Raw genomic sequence first — 18,750 nt, 5'->3', positions numbered from 1 at the left:
TAGAAGTGGCTGCTCTTTTTTTTACACAGCATGCAAATGTATTAGATTTCCCTTCTGCAATACATGGGCCAACATTTGAACCATCTATAAAAATACTGTTGCAAAAACATGATTTGATCACAGAAGGTCAGTCATTATCAGAGGACTCAGTTCCAATTTCTGTGGATGGCAAATACTTTTCCTCGGCCCATTTCAAGCTCTCTGAAAAGGGAATAACAACCCCTCCCTTTCCACCCCCAAGTGTGTGTTTGGTGGGCACATATTAAAATCTGAGAGATGTGCAAAGCACCACGCCATATGCTGGATCAAATGGGAAAACAAAAGTGGTTTCTAAATGCTTAAGCCTTGTGCAAACAGAGGGCTTTACCATGGCTGGTCCCAGCCTTTGCCAGTTTCTTCACACATGTGCCCTCTGACCCTCAGAACTTCCCTTTATTATTATTATTAGTGTTGGTGATAAAAGCTTCTTTAGATTGACTACCCCTATCAGTAAGAGTTTGGGTAAGAACAGATGGCACTTTCCTACTGGGTAATTGAGGAGAGTCTCATAAAGGGGATATTTACAAAGATGTGAAAGGGTTAGAAAAACCTATAGGGAGTGGTGAGTGTCCTGGGGCCAGTAGTAGCTGGGTGCTGTCAATACCTCCAGGTCTGAAGGGGCATGAGAAGACACTGGAACTGGACAGGAGGCTTCATGGGGAACCCAGGACTTCAGCTGCAGGACCTCCAGCAAGCCAGGCAGGGAAGGAGCAGGGGGATAAATAAGTAAATGCCCCACCTCACCCTCTTCCCACCCTCACATCTCCTGGGGGGCCTCCCTCAGGCCAATTCTACCTGACCAGAGGACAGGGGAGTCTGTCAAAGCAGTTGAGAGGAGGGGGGCTTCCTGGGGCCAGAGTGAGGTGCAGGGAAGCAGGGAGTGGATCTGGAGGCACACAGGGACCATCTCCAGCCCAGCACTCACTATGTTCCAGGCACTAGCCTACATGCATTATCCCCAGTTCAGTGATGATGACATGGTTTACAGGTGGCCAAATTGTGGCTTCACTAGCCCATGGTCACACAGTGAGCTAGAACCCAGAAGAACCACAAAGCCCAAGCCCTTCACCCCCTTCTCTCCTCTAGAACTTACAGCCTAATCAATTTACAATAGTCGTTTTCATGACTACTTAATGATTAATACAAATTATTAATCCAATAACCATCTCATGTACTGTTGCAATTGGTGCAGCCTCCCAAGGGTCACCCATAGGACTCACATGAGCCCCATCTCTTTCCAGCAGCAGCAGCAGCCAGAATCACCCTTTGTCCTCTTTTCCTGGGTCCTGATGTGCGACAACCCCATGGAGTTGGGGATGTTGCCTGGATCTCAAAAGAACTGAAAAGACACCCCTGGTATCCCTAGTGTTTTCCAGTCGCTAAGCCACCAGCACCTGCCGATAAACAGTTCACCTCTGCAAGTGCCCCTGCTCCTTCTATTTGCTTCGGCAGTTACAGATTCAAGATGCTCCTTCTTTGGAGTCTTGGGTTTTCCTAAAATAAAGAATTCTAGAAATACCACGTGGCACGAGACTGCTGACTCACCTGCCTGCCAACAGCTTGCTCCTCTTGATTAGCAACCTGAAGCACATCAACTCTTCACTTTAATGCTGCCCTCCGACCCCTTAACTCGCCGGGTTCAGGAACTAGAGGATGACGCTGCCACCTCTGACCGTGGTCTGCATATTGCCCTCAGCACCCACTGAGCACCCCATCCTCCAGGTGCACCCTCCCCTTTGTCCAGCTTGCTGACTGAGCCCCTTCCCGGCGGCTCTTCCACCCCTAGGGAATCTTCAGGCCTGGGGGCCTGCTCCTCTGTCTCCCCTGTCTCCACTTTCCAGCTTGTCCTGGTTAAAGCCCAGTGTCCATCACTCCAACAACACCTTTTAAGAGTCTGACATTCTCCTTGCCTATCCCTTTCTCTTATGCCATGCAGGAAACCTCCAACATTAGATGAAGCAAGTTCTGCCTAGAAGCCTGCATTCAAGGATCCCTGCACTGCTGGAGAGTCACTCAACAAGGCAGATGGGGTCCACAATAAAGTCATCATCACTGACCTCAAATAGGCTCTCAATCCTGCCTGCCAATCCTACTCGTTTCCCTGGTCAGCTCATTTTGGAATAGATGTCCTTCAGAGAGAAAAAGGAAGCCAAGAGAATGGAGGTCCTTACCAAACACACACCCCTGCCCTCCTTCACCTGCAAGAAGCTGGGACAACCCCCCTCTTGTTACTCAGCAGGTGGTGTATCCCTCCCTGGGAGATCAGTCCTTCCATTCCAGCCCCACCTGCATTCCCAGGAGCCTTACACTAGCCATTTTCAATGTCCCCCCACCCACCCCCGCCTCTCTGAAATAATCTTTCTCACCTGGCTCCTTCCCATCAGCTTTTTTTTTTATTAAAGAAGTTGTGGGTTTACAGAACAATCATGCAAAAACTACAGAATTCCCATATACTTCCCTATTAACACCTTCCACTGGTGTGGTACATTTGTTACTATTGATGAAACCACATTTTTATAATTGTACCATTAACTATACTCCATGGTTTAACTTAGCATGACTTTTTGTGTAGTGCAGTTCCATGGATTTTTTTTTTTAAATTTTATTCTATTACCATGTACACAACCTAACATTTCCCCCTTTTCACCATATTCAGATATGTATTTCAGTTTTGTTAATTGCATTCACAATATTGTGCTACCGTCACTGCCATCCATTACCAAAACATTTCCATCATTCCAATTAGGAACCCTGTACATTTTCAGCCTCTAAGATCAGGAACAAGACAAGGATGCCCACTATCACCACTGTTATTTAACATTTTACTGGAAGTTCTTGCCAGAGCAATTATGCAAGAAAAAGAAATAAAAGGCATCCAAATTGGAAAGGAAGAAGCAAAACTTTCCCTATTTGCAGATGGCTTGATACTATATTCAGAAAATCCTGAAAAATCTACAACAAAGCTCTTAGAGCTGATAAATGAATTCAGCAAAGTGGTGGGGTATAAGATCAACACCCCAAGTCAGTAGCGTTTCTTACTTAACAATTTGAAGAAGAAATCAAGGGAAAAATCCATGTATAATAGCAACTAAAAGAACCCTATCAGCTTTTAAATGTGCTCAAAATTCCTTTGGCTTCTTGTCCCCTGCTCAGCTACTGCCCTAACCTTAACAGCCAAACATCTCAAAAGAATTGCCTATACTTGTTGCGTCTTCATTTCCTCTCTTGCCATCCACTCCATACCCATATCCTAAGGGCCCCAGCTGCCCATTAAAGGTCATTAGTAGTCTCCAAGGTCATCAATGGATATTTCTCAGTCTTATCTTACTTGACCTTTTAGTGGTGGTCTTCCTATTGATGACTCGTCCCTTGCTCTTAAAATGCCCTTTCCTCCTGTTATTTCTTGACATTACGTTCTCCAGGGTTTTCTCATTCATCGCTGTCTCCTTTTAGACCCATCCTCACTGCCCAGTCATTAAATGTTGGTGTCCCTCAGGATCTGCTCCTAGGCCCTCTTCCCTCTCATTCTAGTCTCTTTCTAGGTGGTCTCAGCCATGTTCATGGTTGCAATTGCTCTCTTCTGCAGATGACTCCCCAACACAACTCCTGGCTCAGACCTCTACTGTGAGCTCTTGACCTGCAGAACCACGAGCACATCCGACATCTTTACAGAGATATCTCAAAGACTCCTCATTCTCTACCTGCACAAGACTGAACTCATGACATTAGAGTTCAGGACCACAACTTTTTTGAGTGTTCCCTGTTTCACCAAATCCAACCACCATCCATCCAGCTGGGCAAGCAGAAAAATGAGATGGCATCTCTAACTCCTCCCTCTTCCTCAAGCCCACAGCCAACCCATAAGCAAAACCCATTGATTTACCTCCTACACGTCTCTCCAAACTGCCTTCTCTCCATCTCCATGGGCCACCATCCTAGCCCAAGACATCATCGCCTCTCCCCAGGGCTTCCCATCTGCTCTCCCCCACTTCCACTCTTCCCCCAATCTGTTTTCCACACAACAGCCAGAAGGCTCTTTTCACAACCCAAATCTGATCATGTTGTACCTTGCTTAAGACCTTTCAGCAGCTTCCATTGCTCTTGGAATAAAGGTCCAAAAATTTAACGTGGCCCAAGAAGTCCTTTGTGGCCCTGCCCTGGCCTGACCCACCTCCCTCCCTCTCGTGACTCTCTTATGTGCTCTTTGTGCTCTACTCATCTTGATTTCTTTCAGTCCCACCTACGCTCTATTTCTTCCTGCCACAGGGCCTTTGCACATGCCCTCTACCTGGAATATTTCAAACCCTCACCCCAACACCATTTACCTAGTAAATACCACTAGCTGTATACCTCGGGGTGTGTATATGTACATGTGTGCATGCAAGACATTTGGGGTATGAGAAGAGAATAACAGAATTTCATTTCATAATTTATTTTTATCTTATTTTAAAGGTTTACTTTTGTGCATGTTTCATTATGTCTGTGATAGATTAGTATATAAAATATGTATATACACATATATATTATAGGTAATTAAATATACATATATAAACAGTATGTGCTCAAAGGTTTTTACTGAAAGTAGTCTTCAAAAGAGTGGGAGACCAGAGCACTAATCAGCTGTCAATTCCTTGGCGGCCCCCAACCTTCCTTACCACACTTAACACAGTTGTAAATTTATATTTATCTGTATGTTGTGCAATGAACATCTCTCCCCCTAGAACAGGAGCTGCATGCGGGCAGGGATGTTGTCTGCCTGTCACTGCTGGTCTCCAGCACTAATTCAGTGCCTTGCACATAGCAATCAGGAAATATTTGTTGAATGAATAACTATTCCAAAAGTGGAGTGTTTCTGCTCTTATTTCCATACTAACAATGGCCTTCTGTTTTTTGTTTTTTTTTTTAAAGGACTCTCTCTTTCCTACATGGTGAAGCGTATAGAAAAGCCATTGCTTTGGTAAAGGACAAATAAGAAAATGATGTGGAGATATCTACACTACACATTGAATAGTAGCCAGATGCTGAGGCTATTGGGCGCTTTCATAATTTTACTGCATTCAATATTACCTTGGAGAAGCTTATCATTATTTTGTTTTATAGAAGAGCAAAGTGGGATTCAGAATGATCACAGCCATTTAGCTAAAAAAAATGGTCAAGTTTGCATTCAAATTTAAGGTCTAAGCCTAATTTGCTTTCCATCCATTGTACATCTCAGCATCTTGATTATAAAATGAACATTTTCATTCTAAAAGGCAATCCTCTTTTCAGTGATCTTAAAGCCCTAGATTGTTACCTAAAACTAATTCTAGTGGGACCCAAAGTCAAATGCAAGGCTACGCTGTAGTGGTTATTATGAACAGGATATCTAACCTTGTGTTCGTTCCTTTTAGTTCTTCGTCTCTACATGTTTTGTATTGAGGCTGTCGAGTCAAGAGGGATAGTCGTGCAGTCAGGGTGAGACTGCTGCTTAAAGGATCCATCCCACTTGAGTAGTGAAAGATGGGCTCATTAGATGACACATTTGCAATAAAAGTGCAAACCAGCCCTCCAAACCACTTTGATACTTTCCTACGTGGTTTTGTCTCTTGACATTCCATCACTGCCTACATCATATTCCCCTTGGATAGCCTTGCCCTTTCTTCTGTGTAAAGGACTGTGCTGGAAATGAAAAATGTATTTTAGGGAGCTCAGTGGCCCACCGTGAGAAAGGAGGAGGGAATCGGAAACATAGAACGAGATTAGTGCTAACTGAAGATATTCTGCACTTGAAGCTGCTCCCATCAGCTTTTCTAGTTGCCCAGCCAAACTGCTTTCCTCCAACCTTACCTTCATCTGCCATATCCCATCCTCTCCAACTATTATTCTTAATTCTATTTGTAAAGCAAAGTCTCCTCTATCCTGCCTCAATGAGTGACTTCCCCCTCCCTCCTTATGCCATTCTTAGCAACAAGTCCCAAACTGTATGGTTTATAATGCTTTTCTAAAAGGTGGTGTCCTTGGGTATTATTTCATTGACCTGCAGCTGAGAATTTTTTTTTTTTTTTAAAGTCTCTCCATTGTTAACAGATGGATGGAGGTGTGAAGGCGGGAAGGGAAACCAATAGAAAGTGAAGCTGCCATTCCCTCCATGCTCCTCTAGATTCCTCCGTACACCACGTAAGGCAAGCACAGAGATTCCTCGGTGGCCTCTTCTGCTTCCCCGGGCTTGTGACTTTTATTTCGGCTGCAAGCAGAGGTGGCAGCCCCATACACCCACTCCCCCTCATTCTTCTATGCATCCATTCACAGACTCACTCAGTCATCCAGAATTTCCCCTCACTTCTTACTATCTGCTAAGCCCTGCTCAGTTGTCCTCTGAAGGAAAGCATGTCTTGGGCTTAATGAATGGAGGAGGGGAGGGGAGCAATTAAATATGCTAAAACATCCTAAGGTCTATGCCAGATGGATTAAGACTTAATTTAGCAGAATTCCTATAGGACCCTTCCCTCTGTTTTCTTACTCAAATTCTTATATGCAACCATTCCTCATTTGAATCTAATCTGCTTAGGAAATGTGCTGGATCGTGAATATCAGAGAGCAAGCACCTATATTCCATTATTTTAAATGGGAAAAACTATAATGCATTCCAAGTCCACCCCAAAGCCTCAATCAACCTCCCCAAATATTTGCATAATACTTTTAAACACCGTGTAAAAATCTCCCAAGACATTTCCACAATATAAAGCAATTAAAACACCCTTTATGTAATCAGATAGCACTGAGTGAGCTCAAGGGGAAGGTTTGTGTGCAGCACACAGACTCCGGAGAGTCCCCAGCATCACACAGGTCCGAACGTCAAAACATAAAGGAAGTGATATTTAAAGATGCTAAATACGACTGTAACTGGACCCGGGTTTGTATGGCCCCCAGGGACCGGGTGAAGCAGACTAGGACCCATGAGGAGAAAAAGCCTGGGGAAAAGGATGAGGAAGATGGCAGCAATAACATGAAGCACATTTAAAGGACAGAATTGCACCTGCAAACCCGCTGGGAAAACAGGGAAGATAGGCCGTGCACGCCACTCCTTTTGTGATTCACGAGAAGTTAAATGCTTCACTTGTGTGCCCATGTGGATTCGGATTTGTTTGCCGGCAACCCATACAGATAGTAATTTTTTTGTTAAAAGCTTACAAGTTACTGATGAGTATTTAAAATATGTCAGTTTGGATTTTTTTAATCTAAACGCTTAGAAAATAATGTATCCTTTGTATGGTCAGTACGTAGCTCAGTGCCTGTCACACAGGCATCAATAAATGTTTGAAAATGAATGAATGAAAGAATGAACCTGACCATGACTCACTAGGCCTTGCTTTCCCAGGCCCCTGCCCCCTCCCCAGCCTTGTTATACACCAGGCTACCCCTTGCTCTCCACTTTCCAGCCACACTGACCTTTTCCCAGGCCTTCCAAAGTGCTAGACTTCTTCCTGCTGCAGGGCCTTTGCACGGGCTCATTCCTCTGTCTGGAGCACCCCCACCCCCACCCCAATCCCTCCCCATTGCTCTGGTTGACTTCCTTTCCAACTTCAGCTCTGAACTCAGCATCACTCTCCCCTCCCTGATCAGGTCAGTTCCATAGCACCTTCTCTTTAGGTCACTTATCATCACACATTTTCATTAATTTGTGCTGTTTTCTATTAACTCTGATTTCCCCTTTACAACATAAGTTTCATGAGGCCCAAGAATGGGTCACGATCACTGGTGGTGGTGGTGGGGTCCAACAGTATCCCCACTTTCCAGCACAACACCTGGCACATAGTACATGCTCAATAAACTAATCAAGGGAAAAGGGGACAAAAGAAAACAGGGAGGAAGGAACATACCTTTTCATCTGTTTTTCTTTAAAATTCTACTGATGCAACATTTCTAACCAAATTTGTTATGAGGGGGTGCAATTTTCAAGCACAGATGTATTGATTCTGACATGTACATAAAGAATCCCTTGGTTCTTTTTTTAAAATTTAATTTTATTGAGATTGTTTATATTACCATACAATCATCCAAAGATCCAAAGTGCACCATCAATTGCCCACGGTACGATCATACAGCTGTGCATCCATCACCAAAATTAACTTTTTTTTTTTCAATTTGTAGAACATTTTCATTACTCTAGAAAAGAAATAAAGACAAAAAAAGAAAACTAAAATCCTCCCACACCCCTAACCACCCCCGCTCCATTATTGACTCATAGTATTGGTATAGTACATTTGTTACTATTGATGAAAGACTGTTAAAATACTACTAACTGTAGTACATAGTTTGCAATAGGTATATATTTTTCCTATATACCCCTCTATTATTAACTTCTACCTACAGTGTCATACATTTGTTCTAGTTCATGAAAGAGATTTCTAATATTTGTAAAGTTAATCACATACACTGTCCACCACAAGATTCACTGTTTTATACATTCCCATATTTTAACCTCCAACTTTCCTTCTGGTGACATGTGTGACTCTAAGCTTCCCCTTTCTACCACATTCACATACGATTAAGCACTTAGTTTTTCTCAAAATAATGTGCTACTGTCACCACTGTCCATTTCCAAACACTTAAGTTCAACCTAGTTAAGCATTCTGCTCATAATAAGCAATTGCTCCCCATTCTTTAGCCTAATTCTATATCCTGGTAACTTATAATTCATGTCTATGAGTTTACATATTATAATTAGTACATATCATGGAAGCCATACAATATTTGTCCTTACATGTCTGACTTATTTCACTCAATATAGTGCCCTCAAGGTTTCTTCATCAACCTGTTTTTTTTTTAAGATGGTTTTGTTCACCCACCATACATTCCTTCCTAAGTAAACAATTGATGGTTCCCTGTATAATCATGTATTTATACATTCACCACCATCACCACTATCTATATAAGGACATCTCCATTTCCTCCACAAAGAAGGAGGAAGAGTCAAAGAAGGCAGAGAGACAAAAGAAAAAGAAAAAGAAAGAAAAAAATGGCAGCTAAAAAGCAATGAAAGGAAAAATAGCATTAAACTAAAGTACAATAAGAGAGTCAGACAATATCACCAATGTCAAGAGTTCCATACTCCTCCCTTATGCCCCCCTCTTATAGGCATTTAGCTTTGGTATATTGCCTTTGTTACATTAAAGGAAGCATAATACAATGTTTCTGTTAACTATGGTTTCTAGTTTGCTTTGATTGTATTTTTCCCCAATACCTCCCCATTTTTAACACCTTGCAAGGTTGACATTCATTTGTTCTCCCTCATGTAAAAATATATTTGTACATTTTATCATAATTGTTGAGCACTCTAGGTTACACTGAGTCACACAATCCCAATCTTTATCTTTCCTCTTTCCTTCTGGTGTCCCACATGCTCCTAACCTTCCCCTTTCAACCAAACTCACAGTCATCTTTGTTCAGTGTACTTACATTGCTGTGCTACCATCACACAGAATTGTGTTGCAAACCTCTCACTCCCGTCTTTTCCTATCTGTCTGTAGTGCTCCCTTTAGCATTTTCTCTAGAGCAGGTATCTTGTTCATAAACTATCTCAATTTCTCTTTGTCAGAGAAAATTTTAAGCTCTCCCTCATATTTAAAGGACAGTTTTGCCAGTTATGGGATTCTTGGTTGGCAGTTTTTCTCTTTCTGTATCTTAAATATATCACTCCACTTCCTTCTTGCCTCCATGGTTTCTACTGAGAGATCTGCACATAGTCTTATCACGCTTCCTTTGTATGTGATGGATCGTCCTTTGTATGTGATGGATCGCTTTTCTCTTGCTGCTTTCAGGATTCTCTCTTTGTCTTTGTTGTTTAATAATCTGATCATTAACTGTCTTGGCATAGGCCTATTCAGATCTATTCTGTTTGGGGTATGCTGCACTTCTTGGATCTGTAATTTTATGTTCTTCATAAGAGATGGGAAATTTTCATTGATTATTTCCTTGATTATTGTTTCTGCCCTTTTTCCCTTCTCTTCTCCTTATGGGACACCCATGACACGTACATTCATGCATTTCATGTTGTCATTCATTCCCTCAGACGTTGCTCATATTTTTCCATTCTTTTCCTTATCTGTCTTTTTGTACGTAAGATTTCAGGTGTCTTGTTCTCCAGTTCCTGAGTGTTTTCTTCTGCCTCTTGAGATTTGCTGTTGTATGTCTCCATTGTGTTTTTCATCTCTTGTGTTGTGCCTTTCATTTCCATACATTCTGCCAGTTGTTTTTTCAAACTTTCAATTTCTACCTTATGTTTGCCCAGTGTTGTCTTTATATCCTTTATCTCTTTTGCCATATCTTCCCTGAACTCGTTGATTTGGTTTTTGATTTGATTTAACGTATTTCTTTGAAAATCTTTAACTGATTTTTTCATTAAAGTGAAAGAGTATCTCAACTGTATCTTAACTGAGGTGTAAGTCTGTTCCTTTGACTGGGCCATATCTTGGTTTTTCCTAGTGTAGTTTATAGTTTTCTGTTGTCTAGGCATCTGGTTTCCTTGGTTACCCCAACCAGATTTTCCCAGACCAGAATGAGTTGCGAACTCATAGTGAGGTTATAGTCCATTTCAAGACTCCCTGAGGGTGTGTCTTAGAGATTGACAGACTTTCCTGTGAGGTCTCTGGCCACTGTGCTTCTCCTAACCTGCCCAGCAGGTGGTGCCTGTCAGCGTATTGTTCCCAACTGGTGTAAGAAGGTGTAGCCCCTTTAGTTTCTGTTTTGGCTGTTTTCCCCCAGGCTCTGGGGTCTGAGTTCTGAAGGGAAAGTACAGCTGTGCCCCCCTCCTTCCTCTTAAGGAAAATACATCCCCTAAGGAGTTATCTTCTGCATTTGAATTGCTTCCTTGTCTCTCTGACTCTGTTATCTCCACCTCTGTCTGGGTCAGAGGGTTGTGAACTGAAAATGGCTGAAGCTCTCTCCACTGAGCCACTCAGGTTGAGAGAGAGAAAAAGGGAAAGAAAGCCCCCTTTCAGAGCCAGTCCATGGCCCCCCAGTTTCACTGGTCAGTCAGAGAGAGTACCTGGTCTTCTGGGCTCCTTTTCCTGGGACACAGTAATTTTCTGGCTCTTTAAGGTCAGTCATCACTAAAAACCTCTGTCTGCTTTTTAGGGGTTTTGTCTATGTTTGTAGCTTATATTCAGCAGTCCACATTTGTTAGTTAAGACCCCAGTTGGAGCTGGGCTGAGCTATATTCGCTTGCTCCCGACAGGGACTGCTGGTTTCTCCCACAGTGAGGTTTTACAGCTCAGCCTGCCATGGGGGGAGGGGGCTCCTGGCACTGTTCTGCAGTTTTTACTTACAGATTTTCTGCTGCGATCTCAGCCATTCCACTGAATCCAGGTTGGCATTCAATGTGTGGACAGTCACGGTTATCCCCCAGCAGTTATTTCAGATTACTTACGAGTTGTTCCTGGTTGTTTGTTAGTTGCTCCAGGGGTCTAACTAAATTCTACTCCTCTCTATGCCACTATCTCACCCCTCCCTTCAATCCCTTGGTTCTTAAAACCTGCCTTTATGAAGCTATTTCTCCTCTACCCTCAAAGCAGGGTTTCCCAATGTTTATCGGCAAGAACTGAGCTCTGGCAATACCGAGTGCAGAATACTAAGGTGGCAGTGGGAGGTGAACTGCTACTGGTGGTTTGGAGATGGGAGGTCAAACAGCATGGCCAGAAAAGGGACCATCTTCATTTATTCTGATTTCTCCTATTGCTTCTGACTCTGGGATTTTCGGTCTGTCTCAATCTTTTCTCCTATTTGTTTTCTGGGTCAAATGTTTCCTCAACCAACTAGTCTCTCCACTTCCTACTGCCTTTGCCTTATGCCCCCTCCCAGTTTCTTTTTCAGGTGTTTCCTAAATTAGCCCCCTTCCTGTATCCCATGTACCCGATCCTAGCCTGGGCCAGTATCTGAAGATCTGAACATTTCCAAGGATGCAACAATGCTTACTGCTGGAATAAATGAAAGGTGACATTGAACTGTCAATTCCATGAAGGGAAAAACCATATACCTGGATTACCTTCACCCTGTACCAAGAGGAAAAATGGGGAAGGGGACCTGTCTGTGGGAAGGGATTTATGGACAGAAACACAGGGGTTCACAGTGTGTTTCAAAAGGGCCTAGTGTTTCCCGTGGGTGTGTGCTCATCTCCCTGAAATAATCTATGCAAATTTCTTGATGAAAAATTCACACTGTCTTCCATGTTGCCAAGCAACCAGCCCAAACATGTTTACTGTGTAAAATCTCTCTGGAGGGCCCTCGGGCTGCACCCAATGTCTGAAGCATGATGGACATGAGAGATGGCAAAGCAATCTAAAGCATTGGGAAAGCTTTCTGAAGCTGACCTGCAAGGATGCATATCCATAGACACTTTTATGCCATGCCTGTAGTAGCTCAAATAAAATTGTGATTAGTTTTTTCTGCTGAGGTACAGCCCAATGGTCAAAGGTGTGAGCTCTGGAGCCAGACTTCCCAAATTTGAGCCCCAGCTCAAACGACTGGCTTTATAAATTTGAAGAAATTACTTGAGCTCTCTGGTTTCACTCTTCCCATCTGTAAAATGTAAAAACTAATTATGCATAACTTACAGGGTTATTGTGAAGATTAAATGATATGATGTGTACACCACGTTTAAAATACTTTGAACAATGCTTGGCACATAGAACTCAATCAATGCTAGCTATTTTATTATTGTTATTTGTTACTCTATGAAATGGATCTATTTTTATGCTTATATAAATATGTGAGTTTATCAGCCAGAAGGTCATCCAAGAGTCAGCTGAGAAGTGAATATTTTAACTACGGATTCATGAAGGTCAGACCTTACAGCAACCAGAGTTGAATCAGTTCCAGGAATAGGGCTAGCAATTCATAGGGTCTCCTGTGATCACTGAGAAATTCCAAGACAGCCCAAAAGACCATGGGACCTGACTGGAGAAGGGTCCACCTTGGACTGAAGGTGGAGAAGTGCCTCCTAAGGGCTTCCTATGGCACCTGGTGCCTCCTCATCTCTACAGCCCCGCAACACACCTCACAGCAGTCGTTCAGTTGTCCGTCTCCCCATTTACAGGAAGAACATATGCCTGTCTGTTCATTGTTGTATCCCAGTGCCTAGCATGTGCTCATTAACCTTTAATGAATGGACTAATTAGCTAATAAGATGCGGCTTCTGAGCTCTGGTCCACCCATCCGCACTCTTACAAGTGATCTGAGAGGGTCTGCTCCAGAGTTCCACCGAAGAGGAGAAAAGGTGAAAGGGTAAATAGGGCCACATTGACGATCTCCAGGTCCCAATCCTAGAGGGGGTCCCATATGCCACAGGAGGTGCCCGCAGGAGTAAGAGCAGAAAGCAGACAGGATCAGGGAGTGAATTCACAACAGACCACAAAAGGAAAGCTGTGTCTCTTGAATATTGCTCAAAAGCCTTCCTGGTAATAGAAAGACTGGTCTGATACTAAATTAACATTCACAATATGACAATTTTTAACAAAAACTTTACTGAAGTGTAACTACATACAGAAAAGTACACAAATCACCAGCATAGAGCTCTGTAACCAGCACCTACATCAAAAGATGCAGCTTGACCCAAATCCCAGAAGCCCCCCGCACACCCCTTCCCACTTACTACCTGTCCCCACAGGTAACACCACAAATAAATGTGGCTTAGTTCAAACCTTGTATAAAAGGAACTTTGACAACATGTACTCCTTTGTGTCTGCCCACTTTTATTCATTACTATGTCACAATATGACAATTTAATTTTAAACAGATATGGAAGGGCTATCATGTGCCTAGTATCACACTGGATATTGTCAGGGAAAAAAGGAAAAGGAAAGATGTGCTCTCTGGCCTTGGGGAGAAAAGACTCCCCACTACATATATACTGTTGATACAGATTTAGCACTTATTTATATTATTTCATTAAAACTGGGAATCAATTGCTAAAACTAAAGCTTTCTGAAAACAGACCAAACACCTGCTAACTGGCAGGCATTCGGGGGTATTGGTCAGTGGGGAAAAAGGCAGTTCTCCCTGCTTGTTGTATAATTATTTAGGACAGCCAGAGAGGGCATCCTACGCAGGGACCCAGAAATGGGGTGAGTGGCAGCCAGTGCCCACACGTGTGAAAAAGCAATGCGGGGGAAGGAACCATGGGCCTGGCTGCCCTCACTAAGGGATGCAAAAGCAGCACTGGAGAGCCCCAGCCCCAGCTCTGCCTCCCGGCTCAAGCTGCCAGTCACTGCATAATGGCCAAGCTCTGAAAGCTGGGCTGATGACAGGGAAGTCCCAGGTGATCCTCCCAGGCTGTGGGTGGGTGGCATAGCAAGGTTGAATTCCTTGGGGCCCCTAAAGGACTGCATGTGGGTGGGGATGAGGGATTGCCTAGGAAGGCGGGATAAAGGGGCCAGAGTATGTATTTAAGAAAGGCAAAAGGGAACTAGGAATTGAAGCCGGCTGGAGACATACATGCAAGGCACTGAATGATAGAGGGCTTGCACCCCAGCCCACCTCGCACTTAGCAGGGGTGTCGACCCGTTCTGCACCATGGATTCCTTTAGCTGCCTGGAGAGCCGACTGGCACCTTCTCAGAATGTTTTTTAAAGCAGAAAATAAGGAACATGGACTCCAAAGGAGTATCTAATAAAACCAATTTGTGAAATAGCTATATATGTGCTTCTTTATTAATTCATTAAATAACAGGATCTAGCAGGGGATTTAAGTCCCATTATTTAGATTTAGAGGTGAGTGGAAAAGATATTATAAGGTACCTGCAACAGCTGTAGGGAAGCTGTGAAAATATCTGTGATTTCTCTTGGGGCCAGTCATAGGTATTGCATTTTGGTTGTTGCAGTGATTTGTTGCTTCTTTTCCTACTTACAGGAAACGGTAGGTTTCACTTAGAGGTTAGTGAAAATAAAGACGTAATTTTTGTTCTTCCTTTCCAAGACCAGATGCCCCTTAAATTCCATCTAAAGATCCCCTGATCTGTGGACCCCAGGCTTAGAATCCCTGGGAAGGACTTCAAAGTTGTTTTCAAAATTACTACAAACTCCAACATCATCCAACCATTTAGGCCAGAAATCAGATTCCCAGGCATGGGGAAAATTCCAAGGAATTTTTCCAGGAAGCAAAACCAGGGACTGTCAGAGATGTGGACATTCAGCCTGTAGCTTACAGACATCCCAGTTCTCCATGGTGCATCCTAAGCCTGGGGCACCTCTGTTGAGGCTGTAGAAATCTAGATCCCTGACCCTTCCCCAGACCCCATACACCCTCTCCTCGAGTAACAGCTTCACAGAGCCTACCCTCCCTCTTCCCCTCCTTGTCAACATGTGCCTGATACATCATCCTGCTGCTGTCACCTGCCACCCCTAACCCCATCTTCTTTACTTACTTGAAATGTTAGTTGTGTTGTCCTCTCTTTATTACATTATCTGGGTCAGTGGCTGAATCAGTCTGAGCACAAGGGAGCTAAGCCAACACTGGAAAATCTCGACTTCATCGCATTTGTGCTTATAGGGTCAAACCCAGGTTGCCCCAATCCTCAGTGACTGAGAGAACCAGGTTAGGAAATGTGGATGGACAGGTATCAGGTGTTGACAAATCTTCATTGTGCCCCTAGTGAGCTAGCACTGGGTTGTAAAGACATGGAGCAAGCACCCATATCTGGAGAAATATCTCAGACAATAATTCCAGCTGTCCTTATTTGTCAACCTTTTCTTTTTGGGCACTTATTAGGGTCCAGGCACTGAGTAGGTGCAGGGAATAGTGCAGAAAACAGGAATAAATGCACAGCCCCTGCTGCAGTGAGGCTTATACTCTAATACATGAGTCTAATATTATACAAATAAACAAATAAGAAAGACCATATCCAATTGTAACGTGCTATAAAAGAGTCTGGATGGTATGACATGGAAGACGGAAATGAGAGAAAGGTGCTTCATCCTTTCCCTCATCCCGAGGAGGTGATATTTAAACAGAAAGAGAAGGACTTCTGGGTGAAAAGCCAGAGAAAAATGGGAGGGGGGCAGAAAAGTGCTTGGTGTCTTAGAAGAAAGATCACAAATCCAGGGAGGTTGAGTCTGCTCATGAAGGGGGAAAATGGCATGAACTTTGCCAGGGAGGTGGGCACCTGCCAAATCAAGCAGGGTCTGGAAGGGTGTAGTGAGGCGGTGGAGTGGAGTGGCTAATAGCACAGTCTAGAATTGGACCAGCTCGGCTAGAATCTGGTTCTCAAACCTCTCTAGCTGTGTGGCCTTGAGCAAGTCACTCACCCTCTCTGAGCCTTCACTCAATCATCTTTAACCTTGCGTAATAACATAGCTCCCTCAGTGGGTTGTTTGGAGGAGTAAATACATGCCTGGCATAGACTTTATGGCATAGACTGTAATGTAGTTTGCTGCGATTGGGTCCAAGCTCAGTGCAATGTTGTGGGGGAGTTTAAATACGGGAGAGGTGCAATCTGGCTTGTCTTGAAAAAATCATTGGATGCTGTGTGGACAATTGGTAGTCAATAAGACAAAGAGTTGGAAGGCATCTTTGTGATCATTTACATCAACTCCTTCCCCAGAGGTTCTCTCTGGGAAGGGGAAGGGACAGTGCCTGAAGAGTCACCACTGAGAAAGGCAGAAGTGTAACAGTTCCTCAGGTGTGCTGGGTGGGAGAGAAGGTTGACAGGCAGCAGGCCACAACTTCTGGAGGATTCATCCATCTCCACCAGTGGGGAGCCCCCTACTCCCATTTCCAGTTCATTCCAGGTCCCTCATCCTTCCCCCCACCCCAGCCCGGCCCCCGCCAGCTGGCTGCTATTTCTGCCAGTGTCAATGTCACTTTTCTTGGATTGTAAGTGCCTCAAGGACAGAAGCCATTTCCTTTCCACTCTATGTAGTGGCTGACACAAGCCCCACACAACTGGGTCCTCAGAGCTTTTGAATAATTGATTGGGAAAAGGAAGAGGGTATTCACAGCATTTTAGAGCTACTCCTGGAACAATAAGATCTATAAGGAAAATAACAGGATTAGGAGGTCATTTAAGTCATCCTCTTGCCCCTGGGCCAGTCTTCCTCAAATCACTCTAGCCAGGCTCTTCCCCCACCCAGTTTTCTAGAGGACGTTCTCTGCTTCCCACTTCAGGAAAGCATCCTGGAGTTCACAGCCTATATAGGGAAGTCCTCCCAAACCTCCTGCCCAGACCCCTTCTGCCGCATGGTGCAGTGGGGAACACGGCCCATTTCCTGCTCAGGGGGCCATCGAGGACAAGCAAATGCATGGCATAAAGGTTCTCCAGGGACATCCTGAGGGAGGCCACAGAGAGCCGCTGGGACAGAGAGCCACTGGGAGGCGAGCGAGTTCTTCAGGCACCTCTGGGATTCAGCACCCCTCCAGACCCCAGTTACCCTCTGCCCAACTGTCCCCCAGCTCCCCAGCCCCCATGGACTAAAGCAGCCACCTCCCCTCTGGGTTTTGGTGGATGTGCCCCCTTCTCAGTCTTGTCAGTGCCTCCCCTACACCAGCCCCACAGCCCCCCACCTCTCCTCTTCCCCTCAATTCTGCAAGCTTCTCATTCTCCGCAATCCCTCTTGGTGGCCTTCAACTCTCACATTCCCCTCCCCAGTCTCCTCACAGCCCCCCTCCCCAATTACCAGTAGCCAGTCCTTGTCCTGTTCCACAAAGCCCTGCATTCCCCTCACAGCCTCCCTCTCCCCTTACTCCTCCCAGCCCCCCACATTCCTCTCCCAGCCCCCATTCCTTTCCAAGCCCCCCTCTCCCATTCCTTCCCATGGCATAAAGGCCCTCTCCTCTCCAGGGACATCTTGAGGAAGGCCACAGCTCCCCCTCTAGCAGGCAGGCCTCCCCTTTTGCCCTCGCCGCTCCCCCATTCCACTCCCAATCTCCCCAAGCTTCCCACCCCTCCCAATTATCCTCCACGTCCCCTCCCCCATACCCCAACCCCCACCCCCGCCCGGCGCGCCTCTCTGACCACCCCCCACACCAGTCTTCGGACACGTTGACCGCCCCACCCCCATGCTCCGTGGCTCGTGGAAGAGCCCTCTGTCCTCTCCCGGCCCACCCCCTACCCGCAGCGGCCCCCGCGACCCCGCCTCGCCGGAGAGGGTCGAGGCGCCGCCCGGGCTCACCTGTTGGACCGACCGGAGCAATCCGGGCCTTGCCTTCTCTGGGTCCGGGTCCGGGTCCCGGTTCCGCGACAGCAGCCCCTTCTTGGGGTGCATGTGCCGGCACAGGCAGGTGACCCCGCACAGCGCGAGGATGCTGGTGGCCGTGCCCAGCGTGGCGCCCAGCGCGATCACGGGCACCGAGAGCACCATGGTGCCGGCTCCCCGCGCGGGGCTCGGGGCTGCTGCCGCGCACCTCCCCGGGCTGGGGTCCGCGCCCGCCGCCTGGCAGCTCCCGGGATCTGAGCGAGCGAGCGAGCAGCCCTCCGGCCGCCAGAGGGCGGGAAGGGAAGGAGGGCGGGAGGGAAGGAGGGAGGGGGGGCGCCTGCGAGGACGTCAGAGCAGGAGGCTGGGCCCGGTGCGGGCTCGCGGGCCCGCACACAACACCGCGTCAACCAGCGCCCCCACTCCCCGCCAACATGTGACCCGGCCCCCCACCCGGAGCCTGTCAGATGGAAGGAAGCCTCGGGCTGTCTCAGGCCATTCTTCACGTTTTACTTTATGAGGACACTTGGGCTCCCGCCGAGGTCACAGC

General features: G+C 45.6%; 1 protein-coding gene across 1 annotated transcript in view; it reads right to left on the bottom strand.

Moving 5' to 3' along the window:
• The window catches only part of SYT13 (synaptotagmin 13), a 49,159-nt gene extending 30,710 nt beyond the window's left edge, over nt 1–18,449 (bottom strand). The window contains exon 1 of the mRNA XM_037838913.1: nt 18,180–18,449. Within this exon, the coding sequence (XP_037694841.1) occupies nt 18,180–18,368 (189 nt within the window). The 5' untranslated portion in view covers nt 18,369–18,449. The remainder of the gene's footprint in view (nt 1–18,179) is intronic.
• Between the last annotated feature and the right edge of the window lie 301 nt (nt 18,450–18,750).

This window comes from Choloepus didactylus, chromosome 6, assembly GCF_015220235.1.
Source record: "Choloepus didactylus isolate mChoDid1 chromosome 6, mChoDid1.pri, whole genome shotgun sequence".
NCBI classification, from domain to species: Eukaryota; Metazoa; Chordata; class Mammalia; order Pilosa; family Megalonychidae; genus Choloepus; species Choloepus didactylus.
The sequence above is the reverse complement of the archived record's forward strand: the minus strand, read 5'-3'. Positions and strand labels throughout refer to the sequence as shown.